Genomic DNA, 25427 nt, shown 5'->3' on the forward strand with positions numbered 1-25427 from the left:
CGTGGTCGCATTGCGGTTTAGGGTTAGGTAACACTCCTCCACCTGTTCCAAATATTCTATTCATAATTTCTACATGGAATTATTGTTGTCCTCAAACTATACAGTGATTCCTGACCACTGGAGGGGGGTGTTGTACAATTTCTGTGCCCATGCAGGAGTGCAGCTCGGTGGCAACAGGGGACAGTTAATGTGTCGCAGTTACATTCATTCAAATATAATCAATGAATGATATTAATAAAGCTCGACTCGTTTATTATCTGCTTTATTTTATGATCACCTTAGGAACATATTCTACTCAACATTTGCTGATCATCTTGTACATTTATTACTATTAACACCAGTGAGGTTTGCTTTATTTGACATTATGAAGGAGAGGACATTAAAGCACACACAGGATGTTAAAGATGATACAATGTCCACAAAGGAACAGGAACTCATAGTGGCATCCAACCTCTGCAAGCACAAATCAGCAACTCTAGCTGTAGGCTGGTAGACATGAGTTCCCCCTACTCTACACAACTGTCTGTGAGATACTCAAGGGCTCTTCTTATGTAATTAAATGTTCATTAAGTAACTGTTATTATCACAAACCTGGCACAATGAGGAAACCAAAAACTGGAATGTGAATGTTAATAAAGTCACAGCAGCCAGTTCATCTGCTGCAGTCCTTCATCACAAAGTCAACAATGGTTTTAAATAGTGTTTTTAATAAATATGTCCCTATTGAACCAACAACCTTATGTAACACTTGACATAATAGACTACTGTCCTCTGCTTCCTGTCTGGCCAGCCTTTCCTGCTCTTCTTTCTGTTTTTGTATTTCCTCTTTAATTTTTCTTCTTTAATCTGCCATTAATCTATCATTCATGTCAGCCTTTGCCTCCCTCAGTTTTCGCTCCATCTTGACATGACATTAATAAGGTAAAGGCAGATTGTGACAGAGAAATCAAAGAGAAAATTAGAGAAATGAAAGGAAGCTGAGAAAATCAGTGAATTACTCAAACAGATTATTATGGTTTTACCAGCGGTGGTATCTCTAGTTCTAAAAGTTAAAAAATGATCTTGACCTTGCGATACCAGACTGCAGCAGATTTACTACCTGCTCTGACTTATTAACACTCACATTCCAGTTTTTGGTTTCCTCATTGGGTCTGATTTGTAACAATAACCTTTACTTAATGTGATGTTGTAGGTGTCTCTGTAGCGTAACTTCTGGATGCAACTACTGTTGAAGTCAGGTGATATAATACACAGGACTTCAACCATGTTCGTGTCATGGGTGAAAGTAAACAATTTCTTTTAAGTAATGTATGTATGTTAATTTGGCTGAGTTACGTAGGTACATAACGTAAGTTACACTGTTGTCCTAAACATAACCAAGTTTCACAATGTTAACCACTCAAGCTTCATTTTGTAATTCTAACCAGACATTGCATATATGGCAACTGACGCAGCAGTACTCGATGAGTTGGGAGTGAGAAGTGTTGTTAACTAACTGTACGGGAATCCTCTCTCTTTATTATAATAAATTAAGAAAACGCTCATAGGCTGCATCGATACAACACAGAATAAATAAAAGAAACAAAAAATACATCAGCTGCTGCAGGGGTTTTTAAAAAATGACAGTGCCTGCTGTTGGCGAAAAGCTTCTTTTTACTGTGATTTCACATTTCTGTATCCGACTGTATAATAAAACACAGTTACTACCACACAGCAGTAATGTCTGTCATTGAAGCATCTCCGACACACACACACACACACACACACACACACACACACACACACACACACACACACACACACACACAGTAGCCTGAATTAAGTTTAAAAGAAAATAGTGTTGCAGTGGTTGTTTTTACTAACTAATAATAATAATAATAATTGTCATGTAGGCTAGTCAGTGTCAGACTGTGCTGTTTAAGTTTGATCCCTGTGATCTCCCTCAGGCTGAGATTCCAGAGGTTTATTTCAGTAGAGATACAATGGTAAAGTGAAGTAAGGTAAAGTCCTGCCCACAATTGTTTACATTTTCAGTAGTTAACTACACAAAAATGGCAAAAAAAAGTAATTAAACTACTTTAATCACTATGCTACTTGTAAGATACTGCAAAATCTAACTACTAGTTTAATTACATGTAGTTCACTATTCCCCAACACTGGATGTGTGAGTTGGTGATGCACCTTTGTGACCTTTAAATACACTTTATATTATATTAGATTAAAATATATTATATTATATGGTATGGTTTATAATATGGAAATGGAAGTTAATGCTTTTTGTCTTAGCATAGCCCCTTATTATTATGCAGACAATGCAAAGGTAGAGTACCTTGACTTCCGAATGAGGGTCAAAGGTCAAGTTTGAGCTCAAGAATTTTATGTTGATATATAACTTAAGAAATTAGTCATAATGACATTAAAAATAAAATTCCCACATTTCCAGTATTCTGGCTACAATTAATTTGTCTGGACCACAAAATAACTTTAAAGTCTCTTTTCTCAGCTCTACAAATGAAGGTGTTCTGCACACATTTTACATTATTGACACAGACTAACAACTCCAATTCAAAGGGCTGGATACACTATATCTGCACTGTATACATGGCAAGAACTGGTGGCATTTCTTGTAAATGCTGATGGGACGGGTGAACTCGGTTTGCTGTTTGCAGTTGACAAAAGGAATCTTTGAAATGCAGGACAACTGGATATCCAAGCTGAGCCCGATTATAAAAATAAAATGGGACAATCAAGGGTGTGAATCATTCCTGTCAATCATCAAACTGTTAGACCATAATTTCATTCTCAGTGTCTGTGCACTGGTGGCTTCAAGTTTCTACATCACACTGTAGAAGTTAAGTATTATAAAAACCTATATTGACTGACCAGTTTCAACAGAGCACATTTCTCTGATGGATGATAAAACGTATGAATGGATCACACAAATGCAGTTCAACAAATATATTGATACTGATGTCAATATATCGGGCAGCTGTGGCTCAGAGGTAGAGTGGGTCGTCCACCAATCGGAAGGTTGGCAGTTCCATGCCCGGCTCTTGTCGCTGCATGTTGAAGTGTCCCTGAGAAAGACACTGAAGAATAATTTGGCACCTTGCATGGCAGTGTGTGAATGTGTGTGAGTGTGGCATGTAGTGTACAGCGCATTGAGTGGTCAAAAGCCGCTATATAAGTACAGATATTGGTATTTTGCAGCAATCCAGCCTCCTTTGTGTCCCTGCCAATGATGTGAATGAAATGCAAACTTAAGTAAGAGGAAAAATCACCTTCACTTGAAATGGGACGTTAAGCAAAATCTTAAACTCCTCTCCTCTGAATTTAATACAAAAGGACTCAAAGACACAAACTGCTGCAGGTACTTTCCCATTTACGATCATTGTATAAATCAGCCTGTGAAATAAACACACCTAGTTTTCACTGTGGTTTATGGATGTGGTTTGTTGCATGACGCTTTCATACAAGAAGCATTGTTGCACACAGACTCTGAACTTTCTGTCCTGACTTCACTGTAGCAGCACATCTCTACGATCTCTACCACCATGGGACACCTAATCACCAAATACTGAACATCGTAAAACAACAACAACAAAGCTAAAATTACATGTTCAAGATGCTAAAATAAAGTTACATGGAAATTAAGCAGGGTTATTTCACAAAGGAGTTTTTACTCCTATTGCACTTCAGCCATGGTGCTCTAAACCTATGGCACGATGGAAGAGTTTCAAGCTCTAGGTGCTAGGGGTGGTTTATATATATAGACCTGGCTTTACAGAGAACCTGCTGACACCTATCACCTTCCTACCTACCTTGAAGTCAGGTGATGTAATACGCAGGACTGTAACCAGGTCCGTGCCATGGGTGAAACCATAAGTAAACAATTTCTTTTAAGTAACTTATGCAAGTTAAATTGGCTGAGTTACGTCAGGTACATAACGTAAGTAACACTTTTTTCCTAAGACTAACCAAAGTCTCACAATGTTAACCACTCAAGCTTCATTTTGTAATTCTAAAGAAAGAAATTGAAGACGTGTTTGGGAATATTATTACTAAGATATGATCTAAGAGAGCAAACTTAAATTCCTGTTTGGCTGATCAAGGGTTTATTATTTTTGTTTTTATAAATGAGCCGAGATCTTTGTTGTGTGACACCATGTGGACTTCATGACGCAGACAGAACACAATGTCTCAGATTTAAAGTGAAGCATTTGTACTGCACATGGCTTATAAAGACATGAACATGTCTTAACCATAGCTTGTCCTACTGATTTGTTTGTGAATGTCAAGCATAATTTTATTCTGAAAGTCCAGCAGCAGCCTGAGAGACACACACAGGTGAGCTGTAGGTTATCAGATGAGATGGCACACAGCAGATTGTTGGTTCAAACAGAGGCACACTGCCTACATTGTTATATACCTTTATTTTTTGTAACATTTTCTTGAAAATCTATCACATCAAAATGTCATTAAAAAAGTAATAATTTGTTAAAAATCTGAAAAAATCCTGATACAAGTCAAAAGCAAAGACATGTTATGCTCAATTGTGGTCTGGGATTCTATTATATTTGCTTTGTTTTAATGTCCAACATTTTTTTTGTGTGTGTCATAAGTAATATTAGCAGGCTTGCTATGTCTTGTGTTGTTGCACCTTGCTTGATGTTTAGCTCTCTTCGCAAAGTTGTCGACGAGTGGTAACACAGTAAATGAGTTTTGAAATATTTTATTTAATAGTTTTGAAAATAACTCTGGGGTTATGACTGCTGCAATGATGTTGAAACAGGAGGACCTGGCTTTTATTACTGTTCTGCTTGTCTTAATTTTCTTCTTATTTTTTTAAGTGTTGTTATTTAGCAAGATTAAACCATTTGACAATGTCTGTCTATATAAAAACAGTAAAAGAGGAAACAGAGTGGCAGCATACATGTATGTTAAAAATCCCCTAAAATCGAGACTCTGTCAAAGCGAGGCATAATACAAGCTAAAAAATCAAAGAGACTTGTCATGTTTTCAAGTTTTGCAAAGATTCTAGGAGTGACAGACCTTGGCCCAGATCCATAAAACATGTAAGTCTAGAAAACTATGTACACACAAAACAGGAAACACGCATACGCAGTGTTTTTATAAAACCTCACTTATTTTATATATATATTTATATTTTATATTTATATTATTATAGAAATGACAGAAGGGTTTTAAACACATTCCCAGTTAGATTTCATTGATGAAACATCCCACTGCAGCAGGACTTTAAACACAGTGTTCAATGCACTTTGACGTCAGCAGTGTTTTATAGGTGTGGCTTGTTGCATGAAGTCCTCATATAAAGACAGATTTCCTTCAGTTCAGCAACAGAGCAGCTCTTCTCTCCATAACTCAACTATGGCCAGCAACACTGGCAGAAATGGTAAGTAAATAACCTAGAATGATTATAACTTGTGTCTGAATATAGCAATGAACCAATATCATAATATCATAATATGTAAGTTGTAAAGGGGGAAATTAAAAATAGAAAAAGTGAACTTTTCTCAAATCCCCAGCAAACACCTGTCTGTACATTGTCAGTATTATACAGAGTGAGGTGAGTTATAGGTGGTCAAAATAATATAAACATACGCAATATAGATCAATAGCACAACAAAATGCAGTCTCGAAAACCCCAGTCTGAAACAGCCTCAACAAAACTTTATTACCTTCAAGAAGGGAATATCTATTGCAGGACTCTTATATTAGACTACATAAGTTTTAGCTAGAAAGACAACTGAATGTATTTATGAAGCTTCTGTTCCAGGTCTTCCCTCAGCATGTTTATGCACATAAAGTCTATTATTTCCCATTAAATTTCTTATCAAGAGGGATAAAATGTTCTTATTTCATGTTCAAATTATTTAGGGGTAGATAGTTGGTTAAAACACTAACTTCACTGCTCACGGTTAAAGTTTCCCAATCTGATTAATAATGAGAGCATGAAATATTTTAATATTTAAATATGTTTTACCCCATCAGAACTGACCAGATACAACAATGAGGAAATCAGGATTGTGATGGTGGGGAAGACTGGAGTTGGGAAGAGCGCCACAGGAAACACCATTCTGGGAAATCAGAGCTTTAAATCAGAGTTCTCCCCTAAATCTTTGACTGTCCACTGTGCTAAGACCTGTGGTGAGGTGGATGGACAAAAGGTTGCTGTTATCGACACTCCAGGTCTGTTTGACACCAGAACTGATGAAGAGCAAACAGTTAAAGATTTTGCCCAGAGCATTTCTTATGCTTCTCCTGGACCCCACATCTTCCTGGTCGTCATCAGACTGGGCCGATACACAGAGGAAGAGAAGAAGACTGTGCAGAAGATTCAGGTAATATTTGGAGAGGAAGCAGACAAATACAGCATGGTTCTCTTTACCCATGGTGACCTGCTCGAAGGGAAACCGATTGAGGAGTTCTTGGCGAAAAGCAAAGACCTGCAGGAACTTGTGGCCAAATGTAACGGCCAGTACCATGTCTTCAATAACAACCTGGAGGATCGTTCTCAGGTCAGAGAGCTGCTCAACAAGATCAGAGATTTAACTGAGAAGAACGGAGGAAACCATTACACCAATGAAATGTTCCAGAAGGCAGAGAAAGCGATTGAAGAGGAGAAACAACGAATCCTGAAAGAGAAAGAAGAGGAAATGCTCAAAGAGCGGGAGGAACTGGAGAAGAAACGATGGGAAAGGTTTGAGCAACAACTGAGGGAAATGAAGGCTGATATTGAGGAGGAGAAAAAGTTAAGGACAGCTCATAAAATAGAAGTGAACAACCTAAAAGAAAACCTAAGAGAAACTCAGGAAAGGCAAGCTAGACAGGAAGCAGAGAAAAGCAATTCAGCACTCCAAATTATGTGTGTGTTGCTTAAATTAATGCTGCCTTTTGTTCTAAATAAATTACTTGAACATTACATTAAATAAACAGTTTGAACTTCTTCTACCAATGTCAACTTTTTGACTTTGTGATTCCAGACGGTAGCAGATTAACTAACTGTTCTGACTTTGGCCATTTTTTCTCATTGACTTTATTAGTTATTATTATTAGTTTATTTTTGCTGTTTATTAAATACTGTACATTCCCTTCCTATGATTCACAATAAACACTCAGTAGCAGTTTGATTCCTTTAATCTGAAGAAGCAGCACAGGTAGAAATCATGCTGGAGTTTCTGACTGTGAAAAAACAGCTTACTGCCACAATTTGAAAAATAATCATGGTTTATTGTAAAGTTGAAGTCTCTGTTTGACTTGATTTTATTGATAATTTGTGCATTCAATGTGTTGGTTTGTTGTGTATGATGTCACTTAGTTATCTATAACTGAAATGACTTTGTGGACATTGTGTCATCTTTAATAATAATAATAATAATAATAATAATAATACATTTTATTTGTAAGCGCTTTTCTGAATATTCAAAGACACTTTACATAAAATCATAAAAGCAGCAAAAACAACATCAAATAGTAAAACACTAAAAACACATCAGACTACGCTAAACATTAAAAGCAATTTTAAAAAGGTGTGTTTTTGTCAATGATTTGAACGCTGGAAGGTCGGTGCAGTCACGGATTTGTTTGGGGAGAGAGTTCCAGAAGGAGGGAGAAGCAACAGAGAAGGCTCTGTCACCCCAGGTTCGGTGCTTGGTCCTGGGTGGTGGAGACAGGAGGTTTGCATCAGATGAGCGGAGGCTACGGGATGGGTTGTGGCGGTGGAGCAGGTCAGTGAGGCAGGAAGAGGCCTGGTTATGGAGGGCTTTGTGTGTCATAATGTCAAATAAAGTAAACCTCACTGGTGCTAATATTAATAAATGTACAAGATGATCAGTAAATGTTTAGTAGTGCCACAGATTGTCAAGAATATGTAAATAAGGTGAAATAAAGCTTATGATAAAGGAGTCATGCTTTACGGTCATCATTCAGAGATTGAGTCGATATATTTTTATTATTGAATCTACTTAGTAGGTGTCCTACATCAGGTATTAATGGACACCAAGCAGCCAATCAGAACTGAGTATTCACCCAGACCACGGTATAAAGGAACCGTCCAAAAGTTCCTGTCTGCAGCTGGCCTCATTAACAAAGTCCGGCACCCCCAAACTCTCTGACTCTGACATTATCCTCTCCCTCTACAGACACTACACATCTTTCTTTATCTAGCTCTTCAATAAAAAAAGATATATTACATATATTTTTAATACTTACTATACTCATATTCTGTATTGTAAATACTGTATTATCTATTTGTATGCAATGAACCTGATTCTAATTCTGTATTTCAGGTCTGGAAGCCAATTCAATAAGTGTATTTCATCTGACAGTATTACAATATGACCTGTATCCCAGTAAGAACAGTAAAAAAAATTTTTTTTAATCAACTGATGGTTTTTATATCTGGTTTTAGGAGGTGTTTCACAGTAGTTGTCTCCTCCACCTGTTCCAATTATTCTATTCATAATTTCTATGTAGAATTTTAAAAGAATGTTAATCACCTTCTTATTTAACTTTTTATCATTTAGATATTGTCCTCCTCAAACTGTACATTGATTCCTGACCACTGGAGGGGGCTATTGTACAATGTCTGTGCCCATGCAGGAGTGCAGCTCCAGTTACATTCATTCAAATATAATCAATGACTTTAGGGGCTCCGTAAATAACATAGCAAATTGACTGCTTGAATAAAGCAATGAACACACAATGTTTCAAACATAGTGGAGAAATCAGCAACTTACCCCCCTTTGTCTTCAACTCGTGCTAACAATATAAATAACTTGCGCCCATAAGATATTAACTAATTATCTTCTTTAAAAAACAGGTAAACTTCAGCCAGCTGGGGCACAGAACATAACTGACTAATAAAAACACAGTAATTTTCTATAATTAAAATACAGTTTTTAGCTTTAATTTGATATAAAATCTTGTGTTATTGAATATATTTACACAAGTAAAAACAATTTCCCTTTAAATACAGGCAAACAATGCTATAATACAAATAACCAGGCTTCCATTTACATTTACGTTTTTATAGATTTATCTTATTTGAATCTGAAAGTTATAGAAATGTAATAAAAGTCATTATCTGTGTTAATTACAGTAATTATTGCTGCTTTCACTGATAAAAACTGTATTTGGACAGTTTACCAAAGTTTATACACTGTTAAAAAACATTTATTCAATGTTTTTCTTGTGAAAACTTCCATAATTATTAAAATATCTGCCAATTAAAAAAACAAATCCATGTAAAATTACAGAAAAAATATTTTTTTAACTGTTAATTGTCACAAATTTTTGTTTTTAACAGTATTAAACTTGAATTTAACAGTTGAATATATTAAATAAACAGGAAATATCTGCGAAACAACTATAGATTTGCAAATTTATTTTAACTTTTTTATTTAAATAGGCAGTAATTTTTTACTTAGCAAAAGGAGTCATGCTTTACGGTCATCATTCAGAGATTGAGTCAATATATTTTTATTGTAATTTATTCAACTAGAGTCAGACAGAACCAGGTGGAAACCTAAAACAGATATAGTTAAAGTTAATTCACCAAACTGAATGATTTTATTTTATTTCTTTACACACATGCTTGTTTCATTTCATTTTCTGTAACACATAAAACTCTTCCCCTGTTAGCTTCACTCTGTGAATGTCTGCACAGACATTGTACGATAGCGCCTTCCACTGGAATGACTGTAAGTGTGACTGATGCTGACAGCTGGAGAGAAATCAATCCATCAATTCAATTCAATTCAATTTTATTTGTATAGCGCCAATTCATAACAGAAGTTATCTCAGGACACTTTCCAAATAGAGCAGGTCTAGACCCAACAGTTCCAACAATGAGCAAGACTTCCTTTTAAGAGGCAGAAACCTCGGACAGACTCTTTGGCTCTAGGTGGGTGGGTGGTCGTCTGCCTCGACCAGTTGTGGTGAGACGGGGGGGGGGAGAAAGAGAGAGAGAGTGAGAGAGTAAGAGAGACTTGGACATTCCAGGATTCCAATAGGTAGAAGTCTGTTTTCGGTCCAAAGATTGGATAAACACTGACTTTTTATGAGGAAAATGCAAAAGGAGTGACCACAATACACCAGAAGAGAGAAATAGAGGAAACAGAAGGAGAAAGAAAGAGAAAGAAGGAAAAAAGATACAGTTGGAAGAAGGAGCTCAATCAAGCTGAAGAGAAACAAACAAGGACAAAACAAAAAACAAACAAAGAAGAGGACAGGGGAGACTAAAGCAAGTAACAGCAAACTACTGGACACTGAAATCAGTAAGTTTTTGCATTTATTACTATAAAACAAGTCCCAACTGAAACACTCAAGCTAGTAGCTAACAAGCTAACAGGCTAACACTGGACTGTGGTTACCTAGCAACGGCATCAATAACAGCAGTAGTGCTGTTTTAAACACAAACACAGAACCTTGAAGATCAACAGCTGTATCATGATGTCTACACACTCGGAAACCATTGAATATCCCCAGCTATCAAAAGCAAAACTGCAAAAGGAAAATATAAACAAACAATACTTCGAGAAAGACCAGACATCCTATTCCTGGACCATTACAAAGATGGAAGGTCCTGCAATTTAATCTTCTGGACTGATGAACCAGTCGCCTGGCTGAATGTGTTCAGACCGCATTACCCAGCAATAAAGAGAGCAGGTATTTGTCATGGATGGAAAATAAGTGTACTCGAAGAGAATGACTCTGAAACCACCAGAATAACAGTAAACCTGTTCAAAAATGGAACTGCCATGATACAAGGCGACCTGAGACAGTTTGAACTCGACGTTCCTGCTATGAGACTATGAGTGCTGAGAAGGAAAATGAGATCCTCACAAGCATCGCTCCAGCCCTGGGAGCCAAACCCCCCTGTTCTGTCCCTGCTCCAGCCAGACCGCCTGCAGATGCTGACACTGATCTTCCCCTGCTACAGCACTCTGAGGCCCTAGACATCATGAGAGAACACTTCTCCCAGATGGAAATAGAACTGGTTCAGATCAGAGAGCAGCTGGACCAACAGCTGTCTACTTCTCCTACTGTAAGTGACTTCCAGGCCAAGAAAGAACAGAACAATGTCAATTCACAGCTGAGAGAGCTTCAATAAGAACCAACTCGTCAGAGAAGACAGCTGGACCATCTCATTGAGGAGGTGAAGGAACTTAGGAAGGACAGAGACAACTGCAGAACTGAGTTGGCTACTCTGAGAGAAGAGCTACATGAGAGGGACAGAACAGGGCTCAGTCTACAAGCCAGACTGAACTCCACACAACCCCCTGTGCTCGCCTTTCAGACCCAGACCACATCCAGCCAAACTCCCACTACACCTGCTGAAGTACAACAGGGCCCTTTCCTTGAGGACTCACCCCCTCTCACCCAGCCTGGTGCAGACTCTAATCCCCCCGTACTAACCAGCTGCCTCCCTCCAACTAGGAGCTCCAGACCTGAAACCAACACCGCAGCTCCACATCCAGACCCGACAGCTGAGACTGAACAAACACACACAGGCAGAAGGGCTGACATTATCCTCCTTATGGACTCTAATGGAAAGTTCCTGGATGAAAATACCTTATTTCCAAGACACAGAACAGAGAAGATCTGGTGCACCAACACCACAAGAGCCCTGGAGCTGTTAACAGTGCCTGAGCTAGGCTCACCTAGCCATATCATCATCCATACAGGAACCAACGACTTAAGGTCCCAACAGGACAGACTGGCAGACTCTCTGAGGGGAGTCATTGAGCAAGCTTCCACCAATTTCCCTAACAGCAAGATAGTCATATCCACACTGCTGCACAGGAGAGACTTCCACCCCCACACCATTCACAGTGAATATCAGCCTCTCCAGGGACTATGCCCTCAAACCCAACTTGTTCTTGGCCCACCACCCGACTCTCCACCTGGACTGCCTGTATGATAACATACACCTACACAGGAATGCAGTCCCCATTCTTGCTGGGACCCTGAAGGATGTTGCCCTTGGAAGGAGTCTTACTACCACTCCAAGGGGTAACCACACAACGCAGACCCCACGCAGACCGCCAGGACCTCCTCGACCTTCAAGACCATCCAGACCTCCACCATGCTTCCACCCCCGGCTGTCAGAGAGGACGACCAGGCCAACAAATCCACCGTATCACCAACATCACAACCCACAGCCCACCCCACAGCCAACACACGGGGCCTCTGATTCCCAGACAGAGAGCACCCCAGCCTGGAGGTCCTATACCCCCCCTCCTCCCAACGGCAGAACCAAGACTACAGGAGCAGCAGCCTATTGGGCTAAATTATTCTGCAGCGGTGAAATGAACCACAGCCCCACCCCCCTCTGGTGAACTCAAAGAAATATTACACATGCTAAACCTGATCTGCTCTCCCCTCATGTAGCTACATGGTGGAAGAGCAGAGACAGCACAATAATTAATAGTTTAACATGCTGTATATCATTTTAAATGAATAGTAATATAAGGACAATTCTTAACAGTATTTCACACATGATACACTCTAAAATGTCACTCAAAGTTTGATATTTTATTAATTTACTTACTATACTCTTTTCGTCTTTTTACACTTTTTTCTTTTCTTTTCATTTATTACCATTATTATTTTTTAATATCTAGTTTATTATTATTATTATTATTTTTCTTTTAAGGTGTTTAAGTTGTAATTTTTGAACGGATCACACTCAGAGATGAAATCGTTTACAAAAACAAGGTCTGAGATCATCAGCTTTTGGTTTTAAGAGCAGAAATTCAGATCGTCCTCATGGCTACACTGAGATTATTATACCATCAACAAAACATCCCACAATAACCCAAGGCAGAGATTCAGGAGGCATGATTATATGGTGTAAATCAGAACTGAGCCAGTCCATCCACAGTTATTAAAAAAGAAGAATCTTATATATGGTTGAAAATTAACAAAAAGATTATTTGTGCTGAGCAACCTGTCTACATGTGTGCCATCTATATACCTCCATCAAAATTCCCGTACAACCCAGATATTTTCTCTATTCTTGAGGAGGAAATTAACCATTATAAACCACTGGAAAACCACTGGAAAATGGAAAATCAAAACAAATATGATTTAACTCATTTATTTCTAACTGAAACATTTCCCCATAATAATTCTGGTGTAAATTGTGCTGTTGACAAAATCAATTAAATTTTTCATCATTTGGCTCTATTGTCTAATTTGAAAGCCTCCAAACCAAAATCTCATCAAATGAACAATAACAAATGGACACTGAATGCAAAAACCTAAGGAAACCTTTAAGGAAATTATCAAATGAAAAGAATAGAGACCCAGATAACCACAGCATACGCTGTCAATATGAGGCCACTCTGAAACAATACAAGTACACCCTAAAAACACAGCAAGAACAACACAGCAAGCACCAGCTCTGTGAAATTGAGAAATCCCTCGACTCCAACCAGTTCTGGGAGAAAACAACCTAAACAAAACCCAGCAGGATGAATTGGCAATCCAAGATGGAAATACTTGGATTAATCACTTTAGTGAATTACACAGTAATAGTACAAAAAATGATGATCAGTACAAGATATTCACGAAACGGAAAACTCTGGAAGCGGTGATAACAAACAACCAAAACCCTCTAGATTACCCAGTAACAGAACAAGAATTAACAGAAGTCATCCAGTCCCTGAAAGGCAAAAGGGCTTGGGGTATTGATGGAATCCTCAACGAAATGATCAAATACCAAAAACCATAAAATCAGATTGGCTATACTAAAACTATTCAATACTATTCTGTCAACTGGAGCTTTTCCAGACATCTGAAACGAAGGTTTAATAACCCCAATTCATAAATCCGGAAATTAATATGATCCAAATAACTACAGAGGAATATGTGTCTCCAGTAACCTGGGAAAAATATTCTGCAACATCATTAATAAATGACTTGTCAACTTTCTTGATGACCACAATATTCTCCATAAATGCCAAATTGGTTTCTTGCCAAATTGCCGCACAACGGACCATATATTTACCCTCCAGACTTTAACTGATCATGAATTAAAAATTAAGAAAAGAAAGGTATATGCATGTTTCGTTGACTTCAAAAAAGCCATTGATTCCATCTGGCACAAGGGCCTTTTCTATAGGCTGCCTGAAAGTGGCATTGGAGGAAAAACATATGATCTGATTAAGAACATGTATACAAGAAGTGAATGTGCTGTAAAGATTGAAAACAAACAAACAGCGTTCTTCTCCCAGGGCCGGGAAGTGAGGCAGGGATGCAATCTCAGTCCAATTCTCTTCAATCTATGTATCAATGAATTAGCGAACCAACTAGAGCGCTCCACGGCACCTGGCCTCACCCTGAACGACACAGAGATCAGAAATCTGCTATATGCAGATGACTCAGTGTTGCTTTCACCTACTAAAGAAGGTTTGCAGCAACACGTTAATCTCCTGCAGAGATTTTGTCAGACAGTAAACACAGCAAAGACTAAGATAATGATCTTTCAGAAACAATACAGAAATCAAGTTACACACAATTTCTATTTAGACACCACTAAATTGCAACATACAAAAAACTACACTTACCCTGGCCTCAACATTACTGTAGGGGTTACACTACTTTTTCATTAGAAAGGTAATTATTCACTGGGGATTAATAATACACTCGTAAATGGGGCACCACCTCCGTTGTTTAGCTACTGGAATAATCCGGAGGAAATTATTCCACAGATCTAATCAAATCAATTTGAAATCAATTTATTAAGTTTCAAAATCTATATTTAATCTCATATTTCTGAAGTAGTGATTTCTTTTACACGATTCATCGATTTCCCCGCATCAAATCAAACCTGCACCAACAAGGACATACGGTTATATATGTTTATTAACTAAACTAATGCAGAGTAAATAGCATGAAATGATAATGCAAACAAATGACAACAAGTAACAGAATATGTTGACAATATATGAATTATTACTATTAGGTGATTCAGGAGCGATGGTGGATTTTGCGATGCGGCAGTAAGTTTAAAATATTACGAGAGTAAATTTTAGAACTGAGAGGCCCTAATCGAAAATTCTCTTAAACTTAAAAGATGGGAATCAAAGCTTACAGACAGACACCAGCTCTTTTTCATGTGTGTGAATCCGGCCGTGTACCGGAGAGTCAGCCTGCTTTGTTTGTAGATGGAACTTGGAAGGATTCCAGGTCCTTGGCTTTCAGGTCAACTGCGGCTTTGCGTCACTGGTCCAACAGGCTGAGGGAAGTTGCGTCTCGTCCCTGGTACCAGTGGCAATCTCTCCAAAAGGCCCAGCGCGGCGTGTGCGCTAGTGAGCGTTGGGGGCAAGGTGGCTGGAGAATAATGTCTTTATTCGGCTGGAAACGTTTATACATCTTCTTGAGCAGTCAACTACTGCAACATCCTTCTGGCTGATGATGAATGTCTTAGAGTGGTTGGTCTTCAGCTTTGACTGTAAACTAATTCAGCTTCTTGTTTAAAAATAACTGGAGGATGAAACGCTGGCCTGGCGAATTCTCCAAGAAAGTCCAAGAATTTGATTAAATTCACTTTCTGTGAAAAGGCGACAATACTTGACAATAAGACTACAAAAATATAAAAGAAGAAATTCGTTTGTGTCTTGAGCTTTCAAAATAAAAGTACTTGAAAAGTACTTCAGCACAGCAAGTAATTACTTGAGGAAAATTTCTACACGTGTCGCAAACAAAGTAAAACAAAGTACGGAAATTGAATTAAAGTAAGAGCGAGAATAAATAACGAGTGGGGAGAAGAGAGAGAAGAAGAGAAAAGAAAGTGACCGGAGTCTATCTCTTATAGCTTTTATTCTGGAGGCGGAACTGGACGAGAGGAGCTGACCGCGCGCGTCACTTCCTCTGGTGATAATTTGATATATGTAACTTTATCAACTTACTCCTATCGTGTTTTAAAGTTTCGAGATCATAATTCTCCGGCCTCTCTCCTTGGGTGCCCCCCACATTCAGGTCTCTTTTCCTGGGTGCTTTGTCCCTTAAATCTCTCTCCTGGGTCCTTTTCCCTTTAGGTACCATTCATGCCACTATAGACCCCTGATGGTCAGAGGATGTAGCATATTTTATTTCAGAAGCTGTGACCGATTATAAAAATAAAATGGGACAATCAAGGGTGTGAGTCATTGCTGTCAATCATCAAACGTTAGATTAAAACACAACACATGAAAGTGGAAACTTAGCAGGGAAATTAAAATGGCAGCTCAAAGAAAATGGTACAAATTGTTGAACCAAAAAGTGGACAGTGGGACCTTAAGCGAAAACCTAAAGCTTTAATATGAAACATTTCGTAATAAACACTAGACCTATGCAATATATGTTACTGAGTTGTGTACTTACATTATCCCAAATGAGTTTGACTGGTCACCTTTCAGTGGCCTCATATTCCATTTTGAATGCTTCAGCGTTGTGGTTATCTGCCAGAGGCTGTCATATATTGACTTTTCATACAGTTTTAAGCCACATTTTTACAATACACTTCTTAGACTTATCAATTTATCAAATAAACAAGCTGAACTAACGTTAGCAGCAGCTCGGCTCGCAACCCCTCCGAGACGTCCTTTGTCTGCCCAACACATCAGAGAAACTGTGATTTTTAAGGTGGAACTGCTTTTTTCAGTGCTTTTAGCGGTTTTACCGGTAGAAACTTCCTCAACAATGAACACCGAAGGAATCCTTCAGTGGTTTTGTTTTGATGTGAGAGACTACCTACTGTCAGAAATTACATTACAAGTACGTTTAAGCTCCTTTTGTTCTATTTATGAAAAGCAGGACTGAATTTAATACAAACGACAGAAAAGGGCTCAAAGACACAAACTGTGCTTTCAGTACTTTCTTATTTAGGATCACTGTATAAAAAGCCTGTGAACTAAACACATAAACACATCAGTCTTCACTTTGGTTTATGGGTGTGGTTTGTTGCATGATGCTTTCATACAAGAAGCATTGTTGCACACAGAAATGTTCTGTCCTGGCTTCACTGTAGCAGCACATCTCTACGATCTCTACCACCATGGAAGGCAAGTCAATATGCAACTATATATTATAATAATCATCATTTTAGCTAGTTCCAAAATCCGGTTCTGGACTTTTTTGTGGCATAGAATCACAGTTTATAATGACATTTAAAATGACTTTTTTACTTTACTTTACTTGTCCTTGTTGTATGTGGGTATTTATTATTTGGTTTGTGGTGATGTCGGGACCCCCACTATTGGCAACGCTTAAAAAGGTTGGGACCCACTGATTTACAGCACACCAAAGGTTTTCTGTGCAATGGCATCGAACACAATTTTAGAAAACGTGAATTGTTCATTTTTGTTCTTCTGCTCTAAACCTACAGCAACCTACCGCAATAATAAGGAGATCAGGATTCTGTTGGTGGGGAAGAATGGAGTTGGGAAGAGCGCCACAGGAAACACCATTCTGGGAAAACAGAGCTTTGAATCAAACTTCTCCCCTAAATCTTTGACTGAACACTGTAAAAAGGTCTTTGGTAAGGTGAATGGACAAAAGGTTTCTGTCATCGACACTCCAGGTCTGTTTGACACCAGAACTTATGAAGAGGAAACGGTTAAAGATATTGTCCAGTGCATTGCTTGTCTCTTGCCATGCCTCTCCTGGACCCCACATCTTCCTGGTCGTCATCAAACTGGACAGATTCACAGAGAAAGAAAAGAAAACTGTGCAGAAGATTCAGGCAATCTTTGGAGAGGAAGCAGACAAATACAGTATGGTTCTCTTTACCCATGGTGACCTGCTCAAAGGGAAACCGATTGAAGAGTTCTTGGAGGAAAGTGAAGAGCTGCAGGAACTTGTGGCCAAATGTAACGGCCAGTACCACGTCTTCAGTAACGACCTGGAGGATCGTTCTCAGGTCAGAGAGCTGCTCAACAAGATCAGAGATATAACAGAGAAGAATGGAGGAAGACATTACACCACTGAAATGTTCCAGAAGGCAGAGAAAGTGATTGAAGAGGAGAAACAACGAATCCTGAAAGAGAAAGAAGAAGAAATGTGCAAAGAGCAGGAGGAACTGGAGAAGACAATGAAAGAAAAGTACAAGCAACAAATGAGTGAAGCAAAGGCTGACATGGAGAAAAAGTACGAGTTAAAAATTGCTCATGAAAGACAGGACATGAATGATAGGTTAATGGCAGAAAAGGCTGACAGGGAGAGGGAGAATAAGTTAAGGGCAGATCGCGAAAGAGAAAAAGAAGAGAAAATAAAAAAACTAAAAGAAGAGCAGGAAAGTCGGGCCAGACGGAAGCAGAGAACAGTAGTCCATTACAGATGGTACTTGAGTTTATAAAACAAGTGGTGTACTATTTTTTATTTTATTTTAAATTACTTTTTGACTTTGTGATGCAGGACTGCAGCAGATGAACTGGCTGCTGTGACTTTATTAACATTTACATTCCAGTTTTTGGTTTCCTCATTGTGCCAGGTTTGTGATAATAACAGTTACTTAATGAGCATTTGATAATGTTATTATATTCCATACCATAATACTGATTTTGAATTTAATGGATTTGGATATCTGTTTTATCTTTTCTCATTTTATAAACAGAAGTGTCCGATTTATATTTATAACAGAGCCCTTGAGAATATCACAAACAGTTGTGTAGGGTAGGGTTCCCCCTACCGTACCCTTTACTTTTTACAGTTGAAATACGTCTTTGACTTTGTGGACACTGTGTCATCTTTAACATCCTGTGTGCTGTAATGTCCTCTCCTTCATAATGTCAAATAAAGCAAACCTCACTGGTAATAAATGTACAGGATGATCAGTAAATGATGAGTAGATTGTATTGAGTAGAATATGTTACTAAGGTGATCATGTAATAAAGCTGATAATTAATGAGTCATGCTTTATTAATATCATTCAGAGTTTGAGTCTATAAAGATTATTGTCATTGTTCAATAAAGGGAAGTTGCTAATGCTAATCAGAGATTGCACCAAACTATGTTGGTGCAATCAATTAATTTTTAACAAGCATTTATTAAAGGAATAATAAAAGTAAAACAGATAAAAACACACAATGTACTATCTCATTAAAAGAAACTAGGCTGAAGAATAAGGGTGTGTGTGTGTGTGTGTGTGTGTGTGTGTGTGTGTGTGTGTGTGTGTGTGTGTGTGCATCCATGGAGGGTTACTTGCCAGAAAAGGTCCTCTTACCAGATGTTTCAGCTGAGTATGAAACACGTGTTGGTTAGAGGCAAAGAACATGGAGGAGCAGGAGGGTTTGATTTTTGCCTTAAACTGTCTATGCCAAATAAGATACTAACAGTCCAAAGGAGGGAGGAAGAAGAGTTGCCAGTGTGCTGCGTCGACCAGCTGGCGGCCCTGTGAGCCAGGCTGGAAAGGGTTGTGGTTCCGAAGTCTAAACATCTTTGCTGTGTCCACTGATGCAGATTGCAAGAGGAAAGGCGTTTCGCTTGTTGCTCTGCAGAGTTAATTCAATTCAATTCAATTCGATTTTATCTGTATTGAATCTCTCTCCTGGGTCCTTTTCCCTTTAGGTACCATTCATGCCACTATAGACCCCTGATGGTCGGAGGATGTATCGTATTTTCTTTCAGAGGCCAATATAGACAAATGTGCAGATCCAAGTTCGTGAAATATCACATAATGACAAATGTAATAAACTATAAAGATATCATGAAAACTTCTGATGAAACTTGATCTGATGCACCTCTCTGCAGGACATTTGTCAGTGCCCTCCAAAACTGATAACAAACCACTGTCATGAAAATTAGGGGAGAGAGAGTGTATTGTTAGGGTTTGTTCAGGGGTTTCTTTTAAAAAAGCTGCCTGCTCTGGCAATTATATCTGCTTTAAGGTTCAGAAGAGATATTGTTTTCATGTAAAACAAACTAACAAGACTCAAAGGCTACAATCTATATGTGCACACGATGCTCATGGGAGGGGTGAACCCGGATGGCGGTTAACACAAGGAAATGAGGACGACTGGATATTCAAGCTGTGCCAGATTAAAATAAAATGGAACTCAAAACCAATGGCAAAAAACGCACTAAACACTAAAATTAATTTTAAAACAATATCTTTTCCTTCAATTATGGCTATTTTAACATAGATAAAAACATTATGATTCATACTCCAAATGTATTAGTTACATTTGAAAGGGTTAGGGGTTGGGGTTTGTAATAGCATATACAGTATGTGTATACATACATACATATCAACCCTCATCAACCCTCTGCCTGCTCCAGTAGTGTAATGCCTTAACATATTGGAGTGTTCCTGGCTCTTACTTTAGTGTAATATTTTCTTTTGTTTGTTTGCTACATATTATGATAAAATGTAGATGTGGGAACTAGAAATACACAGTCACTAACTTATGTGCATTCAAGCTACCAGGTTGGTAGAGTAGGCCCCTGGTACAATGTTTTCTTCCTTATCAATGAAACCCTTTTATTTCTATGGGAATAAAAGTAAAAACACTGTATCACAGTGGTGGTGAAGGTCAAACTCAGAAGTGTTTAAAGAAATATTTGTTGAACTGCTAACTGGGTTTGGAGCACAGATGTTAGTTTGACATGAGACACTGAGACTAGAGCCTTGGTCACACTACAAGACTTTCATTGTTGTGAAATCTTTGTACTGTCCAGACTACAAAACCTTCTGTCTTGTAGTTGATGTGGTTTTCACGCTGAATGATTGATCAGCAACAGGGGACCACACACTACAAGATCTTTCACAACCAGTTTGTAATTATACTCATTATCAGTTTAAAATCGCCTACAAGCTGCCTGCACTCCCCTTAAGAAATAAAACATTTAACAATTCCTAACATGTCTATAAAACATACTACTCTAGCACCATGAACTAAAGGCCATTATCAGTCGACAGTCTTCAATTATCAATTCAGCATCAACATTATCCATAAAGATACTGTATTCTATACAAACTATGCATTGTGTCACAATGCGATCCTCCTCACGGGAGTATGCGCCACATTGCTAAATAGTCATTGAGTGGAAAATCAGGGCTAAAATCACGTAGTGTGAACTAACCATAAGAACTACTAGACAAAAGGCACCACAGAAATGCAGGATGACTGGATATTCAAGCTGTGCCCGATTATAAAAATAAAATGGGACAATCAAGGGTGTGAATCATTCCTGTCAATCATCGAACGGTTAGATTAAAACACAACACATCAAAGTGGAAACTTAGCAGGGAAATTAAAATGGCAGCTCAAACTAAATGGTCTCAGGTCAGAGAGCTGCTCAACAAGATCAGAGATATAACAGAGAAGAACGGAGGAAGCCATTACACCAATGAAATGTTCCAGAAGGCAGAGAAAGCGATTGAAGAGGAGAAACAACAAATCCTGAAAGAGAAAGAAGAGGAAATGCGCAAAGAGCGGGAGGAATTGGAGAAGACAATAAAGGAAAAGTACGAGCAACAAATGAGTGAAGCAAAGGCTGACATTGAAAGGGAGAAAAGGTTAATGGCAGATCGCGAGAGAGAAATGGAAGAGAGGGGGAAAAAATTGAAAGAAGTTCAGGAAAGGTGGGCCAGACAGTCAGCAGAGAGCAGTAATCCATTCGTGAGGTTTTTTAAGTTTCTAAAAAAGTTATTTTTGGATGACTTTTTGACTTTGTGATGCAGGACTGCAGCAGATGAACTGGCTGCTGTGACTTTATTAACATTCACATTCCAGTTTTTGGCTTCCTCATTGTGCCAGGTTTGTGATAATAACAGTTACTTAATGAACATTTAATTACATAAAGATTACCGTTAGTTTAGATTTTTGCATTTGAATTTTCTATCCTATCGTTTGAGGAGCGTGTTATTATATTCCATAATACTGATTTTGAATTTTGTGGATTTGGATATCTGTTTTATCTTTTCTCATTTTATAAACGTCAGTGTCCAATTTATATTAATAACAGAGCCCTTGAGAATCTCATAAACAGTTGTGTAAGTAGAGGGAACCTTTATACATAAAATACACAGTTTACTTTTTACAGTTGAAATACGTCTTTGACTTTGTGGACATTGTGTCATCTTTAACCTCCTGTGTGTGCTTTAATGTCCTCTCCTTCATAATGTCAAAGAAAGCAAACCTGACTGGTGTTAATATTAATAAATGTACAAGATGATCAGCAAATGTTGAGTAGCTTGTATTGAGTAGAATATGTTAGTAAGGTGATCATGAAATAAAGCTGATAATTAACGAGTCATGCTTTATTAATATCATTCAGAGTTTGTGTCTATAAAGATTATTGTCATTGTTCAGGGAAGTTCTTGTGCAGGGTTAGTCTCAACTGTTTCTTACTGTATAGGCTGTGTACAGTATGTTACTGTAGATTCTTCTGGGAAAATATTACTGGAATCTAAATACAGTAAGACTAACTTACAACAAAACATTTGGTTTTATTGTAGGTTTTGACATCAGAGCTCAGGATATTTGGCCTTGTTGATTTTCAGGGGTCCCATCAGAACCGACCTACTACAACAATGAGGAGATCAGGATTGTGATGGTGGGGAAGACTGGAGTTGGGAAGAGCACCACAGGAAACACCATTCTGGGAAATCAGAGCTTTGAATCAAAGTTCTCCCCTAAATCTTTGACTGTCCACTGTGCTAAGGCCCGTGGTGAGGTGGATGGACAAAAGGTTTTTGTCATCGACACTCCAGGTCTGTTTGACACCAGAACTGATGAAGAGAAAACAGTTAAAGATATTGTCCAGAGCATTTCTTATGCTTCTCCTGGACCCCACATCTGCTCGAAGAGGAATCGATTGAAGAGTTCTTGGAGGAAAGTGAAGAGCTGCAGGAACTTGTGGCCAAATGTAACGGCCAGTACCACGTCTTTGATAGCGACCTGGAGGATCGTTCTCAGGTCAGAGATATAACAGAGAAGAACGGAGGAAGCCATTACACCACTGAAATGTTCCAAGCAGCAGAGAAAGCGATTGAAGAGAAGAAACAACGAATCCTGAAAGAGAAGAAGAGGAAACGCACAAAGAATGGGAAGAACTGGAGAAGAAACTAAAGGAAAAGTATGAGGAACAACTGAGAGAAATGAAGGCTGACAGGGAGAGGGAGAATAAGCTAATTGACAATCGTGAGAAGGAAAGGGAAAAGGAAAGAGTAAGGCTGAAAAAAGAGCAGGAAAAGTGGGCTAGAGAAGAAGCAGAGAGCAGCAATCCATTAAAACTGATATATGAGTATATTAAACGAATGGTGCGTCGTTTATTTGTTGGATGAGATTTTTGCCTTTTTACCTTGCGTCAGCTGTTGTGACTTTAGTAATGTTCACATTCCAGTTTTTGGTTTATTCATTGACCTTGATTTGTAATAAGTTACTGAATGAGCATTTTATTAAATAAATATTGGATTAAAAAAAAAATTAAAGATTTTAACATTTGATCTTTTTATCCTTTTAGGAGCTCCACATAATAATGCTAATGGATTTTGTGGATTTGGATATCTATTTTATCTTTTCTCATTTCATAAACAAAGTCTGACCAGAATTTGAGAATCTCAAACCACTTTTGCAGGATAGGGTGAACTCATAATAACCCTCATCACAGCAGCTATGGCATAAACAAGAATCCCAGGGACCCAGAATACTAGCTGACTCTAGAACTGGACCTGGTTGCCTACTGTTATGACCTGTGACCTCTCAGGCTATAGACTGATCACATACTTGATTTTAATAATTTACACATTGAACGTGTTGGTTTGTTGTGTTTGATGTCACTACGTCACTTTGTGGACACCCACGGTCTTTACGTCAGGGACCACAGTTGAAATGTGTCATTGACTTTGTAGACATTGTGTCATCTTTAACATCTCATGTGTGCTTTAATGTCCTCTGCTTCATAATGTCAAATAAAGCAAAACTCTCTGCTGTTAATCAGAATCCAAAATCTGAAAATCTGTTTGTTAGATTTGTTCTACTCACACAACGTTAAAGAACATAAATAATACTTATATTACAACATCCTTCAGCGTGCCATCGTTAGCCTACAGTGTGTAAGTTATCCTTCATTACATCATTACAGTTGAATTTTTTTAATGAACATTTAATGCAAATTCTTGCCAAATCTTTCCTAACTTTGACCATAAATTGTATTGTTGCTAAAGTGTTCCCTTAACCTGCTCTGAATCTCTAAATCTGCTAGAGGTTTCCACCTCTTAAAGGGAAGTTTTTCCTTGCCAGTGTCGCCAGGTGCTTGCTCATGGTTGGAACTCTTGGGTCTCTGTAATATAATTTTACAAGGAGTATGATCTAAACCTGCTCTATATGAAAAGTGTCCTGAGATAACTTCTGTTATGAATTGGCTATATGCAAATTCAATTTAATTTTAGCAACATACTGTAAAATACATCAATGGTAACCCTGGCCTGTAACAAATACAAGTAAGTTGGGAAGCTGCGTTTTTTCTGGATAAAAAGCACTATAATGTTTATATTCCCAGTATGTACAAGAGCCTGGTTGATTTAGTTCAGTGAGTAATTGCACGTATGTTTCTTTTAAAGCCATTGCACTTTAAAATTAATCGCTGTGAATGTTCTCGTAAACTTCACTGAAATAAAAATGATCAGCTCAGAGGGCAAGTGTTTTAATTTAAAACTTTTTCTGTTTTCACTCAGACAAATTTTTGTAGTAGTCCTTTTGACAGCAGTGATTTGGGTGCAGTGTTTTGTTATTTATAATTCTTACGTTAATGCACAAGGCGGTGTACTGTTTGTGGAGACCATTTTAAGCTGAATCCTTCCATCTCTGTTTAAGAACATCATACAGGTCCTGTTGTTTAAAACTTCTGCTGTTTTATATTTTGTAGCCTTATGTTGATTTTTTTTATTGACTAAAAAGAAGCCCAGAATAAAATGAATGTATTATGTAAATAATACTTATATATTTCTCAAAAAGTAAAGAAAAGAAAGTAAAAGGAGCATTAAAAGTTGACAAAACATTTTTAGAGGAAATTTGTAATTAGATGAATAGGTAGAATTACTATGAGTTTCTGAAACAGTAGTTTTTACTGATTATACTTACAGACTATACAGAAGTTCTATTATTTAAAGCAGGACTGAATTTAATGCAGACAAAGGGCTCAAAGACACAAACTGCTGTCAGTACTTTCTTATTTAGGATCATTGTATGAATCAGCCTGTGACCTAAACACATAAACACATCTAATCACTGTGGTTTATGGATGTGGTTTGTTGCATGACGCTTTCATACAAGAAGCATCGTTGCACACAGACTCTTAACTTTCTGTCCTGCCTTCACTTTAGCAGCACATCTCTATGATCTCTACCACCATGGGAAACCTAATCACCAAATACTGTAAGTCAATATGCAACTATATTTATAATCATCATC

General features: G+C 38.0%; 1 protein-coding gene across 10 annotated transcripts in view; it reads left to right on the forward strand.

Moving 5' to 3' along the window:
* Nucleotides 1-5341: 5341 nt before the first annotated feature.
* Nucleotides 5342-25427, forward strand: part of LOC127359885 (GTPase IMAP family member 9-like) — a 111876-nt gene continuing 91790 nt past the window's right edge. For 3 of the 10 annotated variants that reach the window (XM_051394200.1, XM_051394195.1, XM_051394198.1), the window contains exons 1-2: nt 5342-5416; nt 6016-6470. In XM_051394200.1, the coding sequence (XP_051250160.1) occupies nt 5392-5416; nt 6016-6470 (480 nt within the window). In that variant the 5' untranslated portion in view covers nt 5342-5391. Of the gene's footprint in view, nt 5417-6015; nt 6543-17535; nt 17861-21296; nt 21596-21643; nt 23952-25427 lie in introns of those variants that run through there. The other 7 variants (XM_051394207.1, XM_051394206.1, XM_051394205.1 and 4 more) reach the window with 5 other exon arrangements.

Source organism: Dicentrarchus labrax, unplaced genomic scaffold (assembly GCF_905237075.1).
Source record: "Dicentrarchus labrax unplaced genomic scaffold, dlabrax2021, whole genome shotgun sequence".
Taxonomy (NCBI): Eukaryota; Metazoa; Chordata; class Actinopteri; family Moronidae; genus Dicentrarchus; species Dicentrarchus labrax.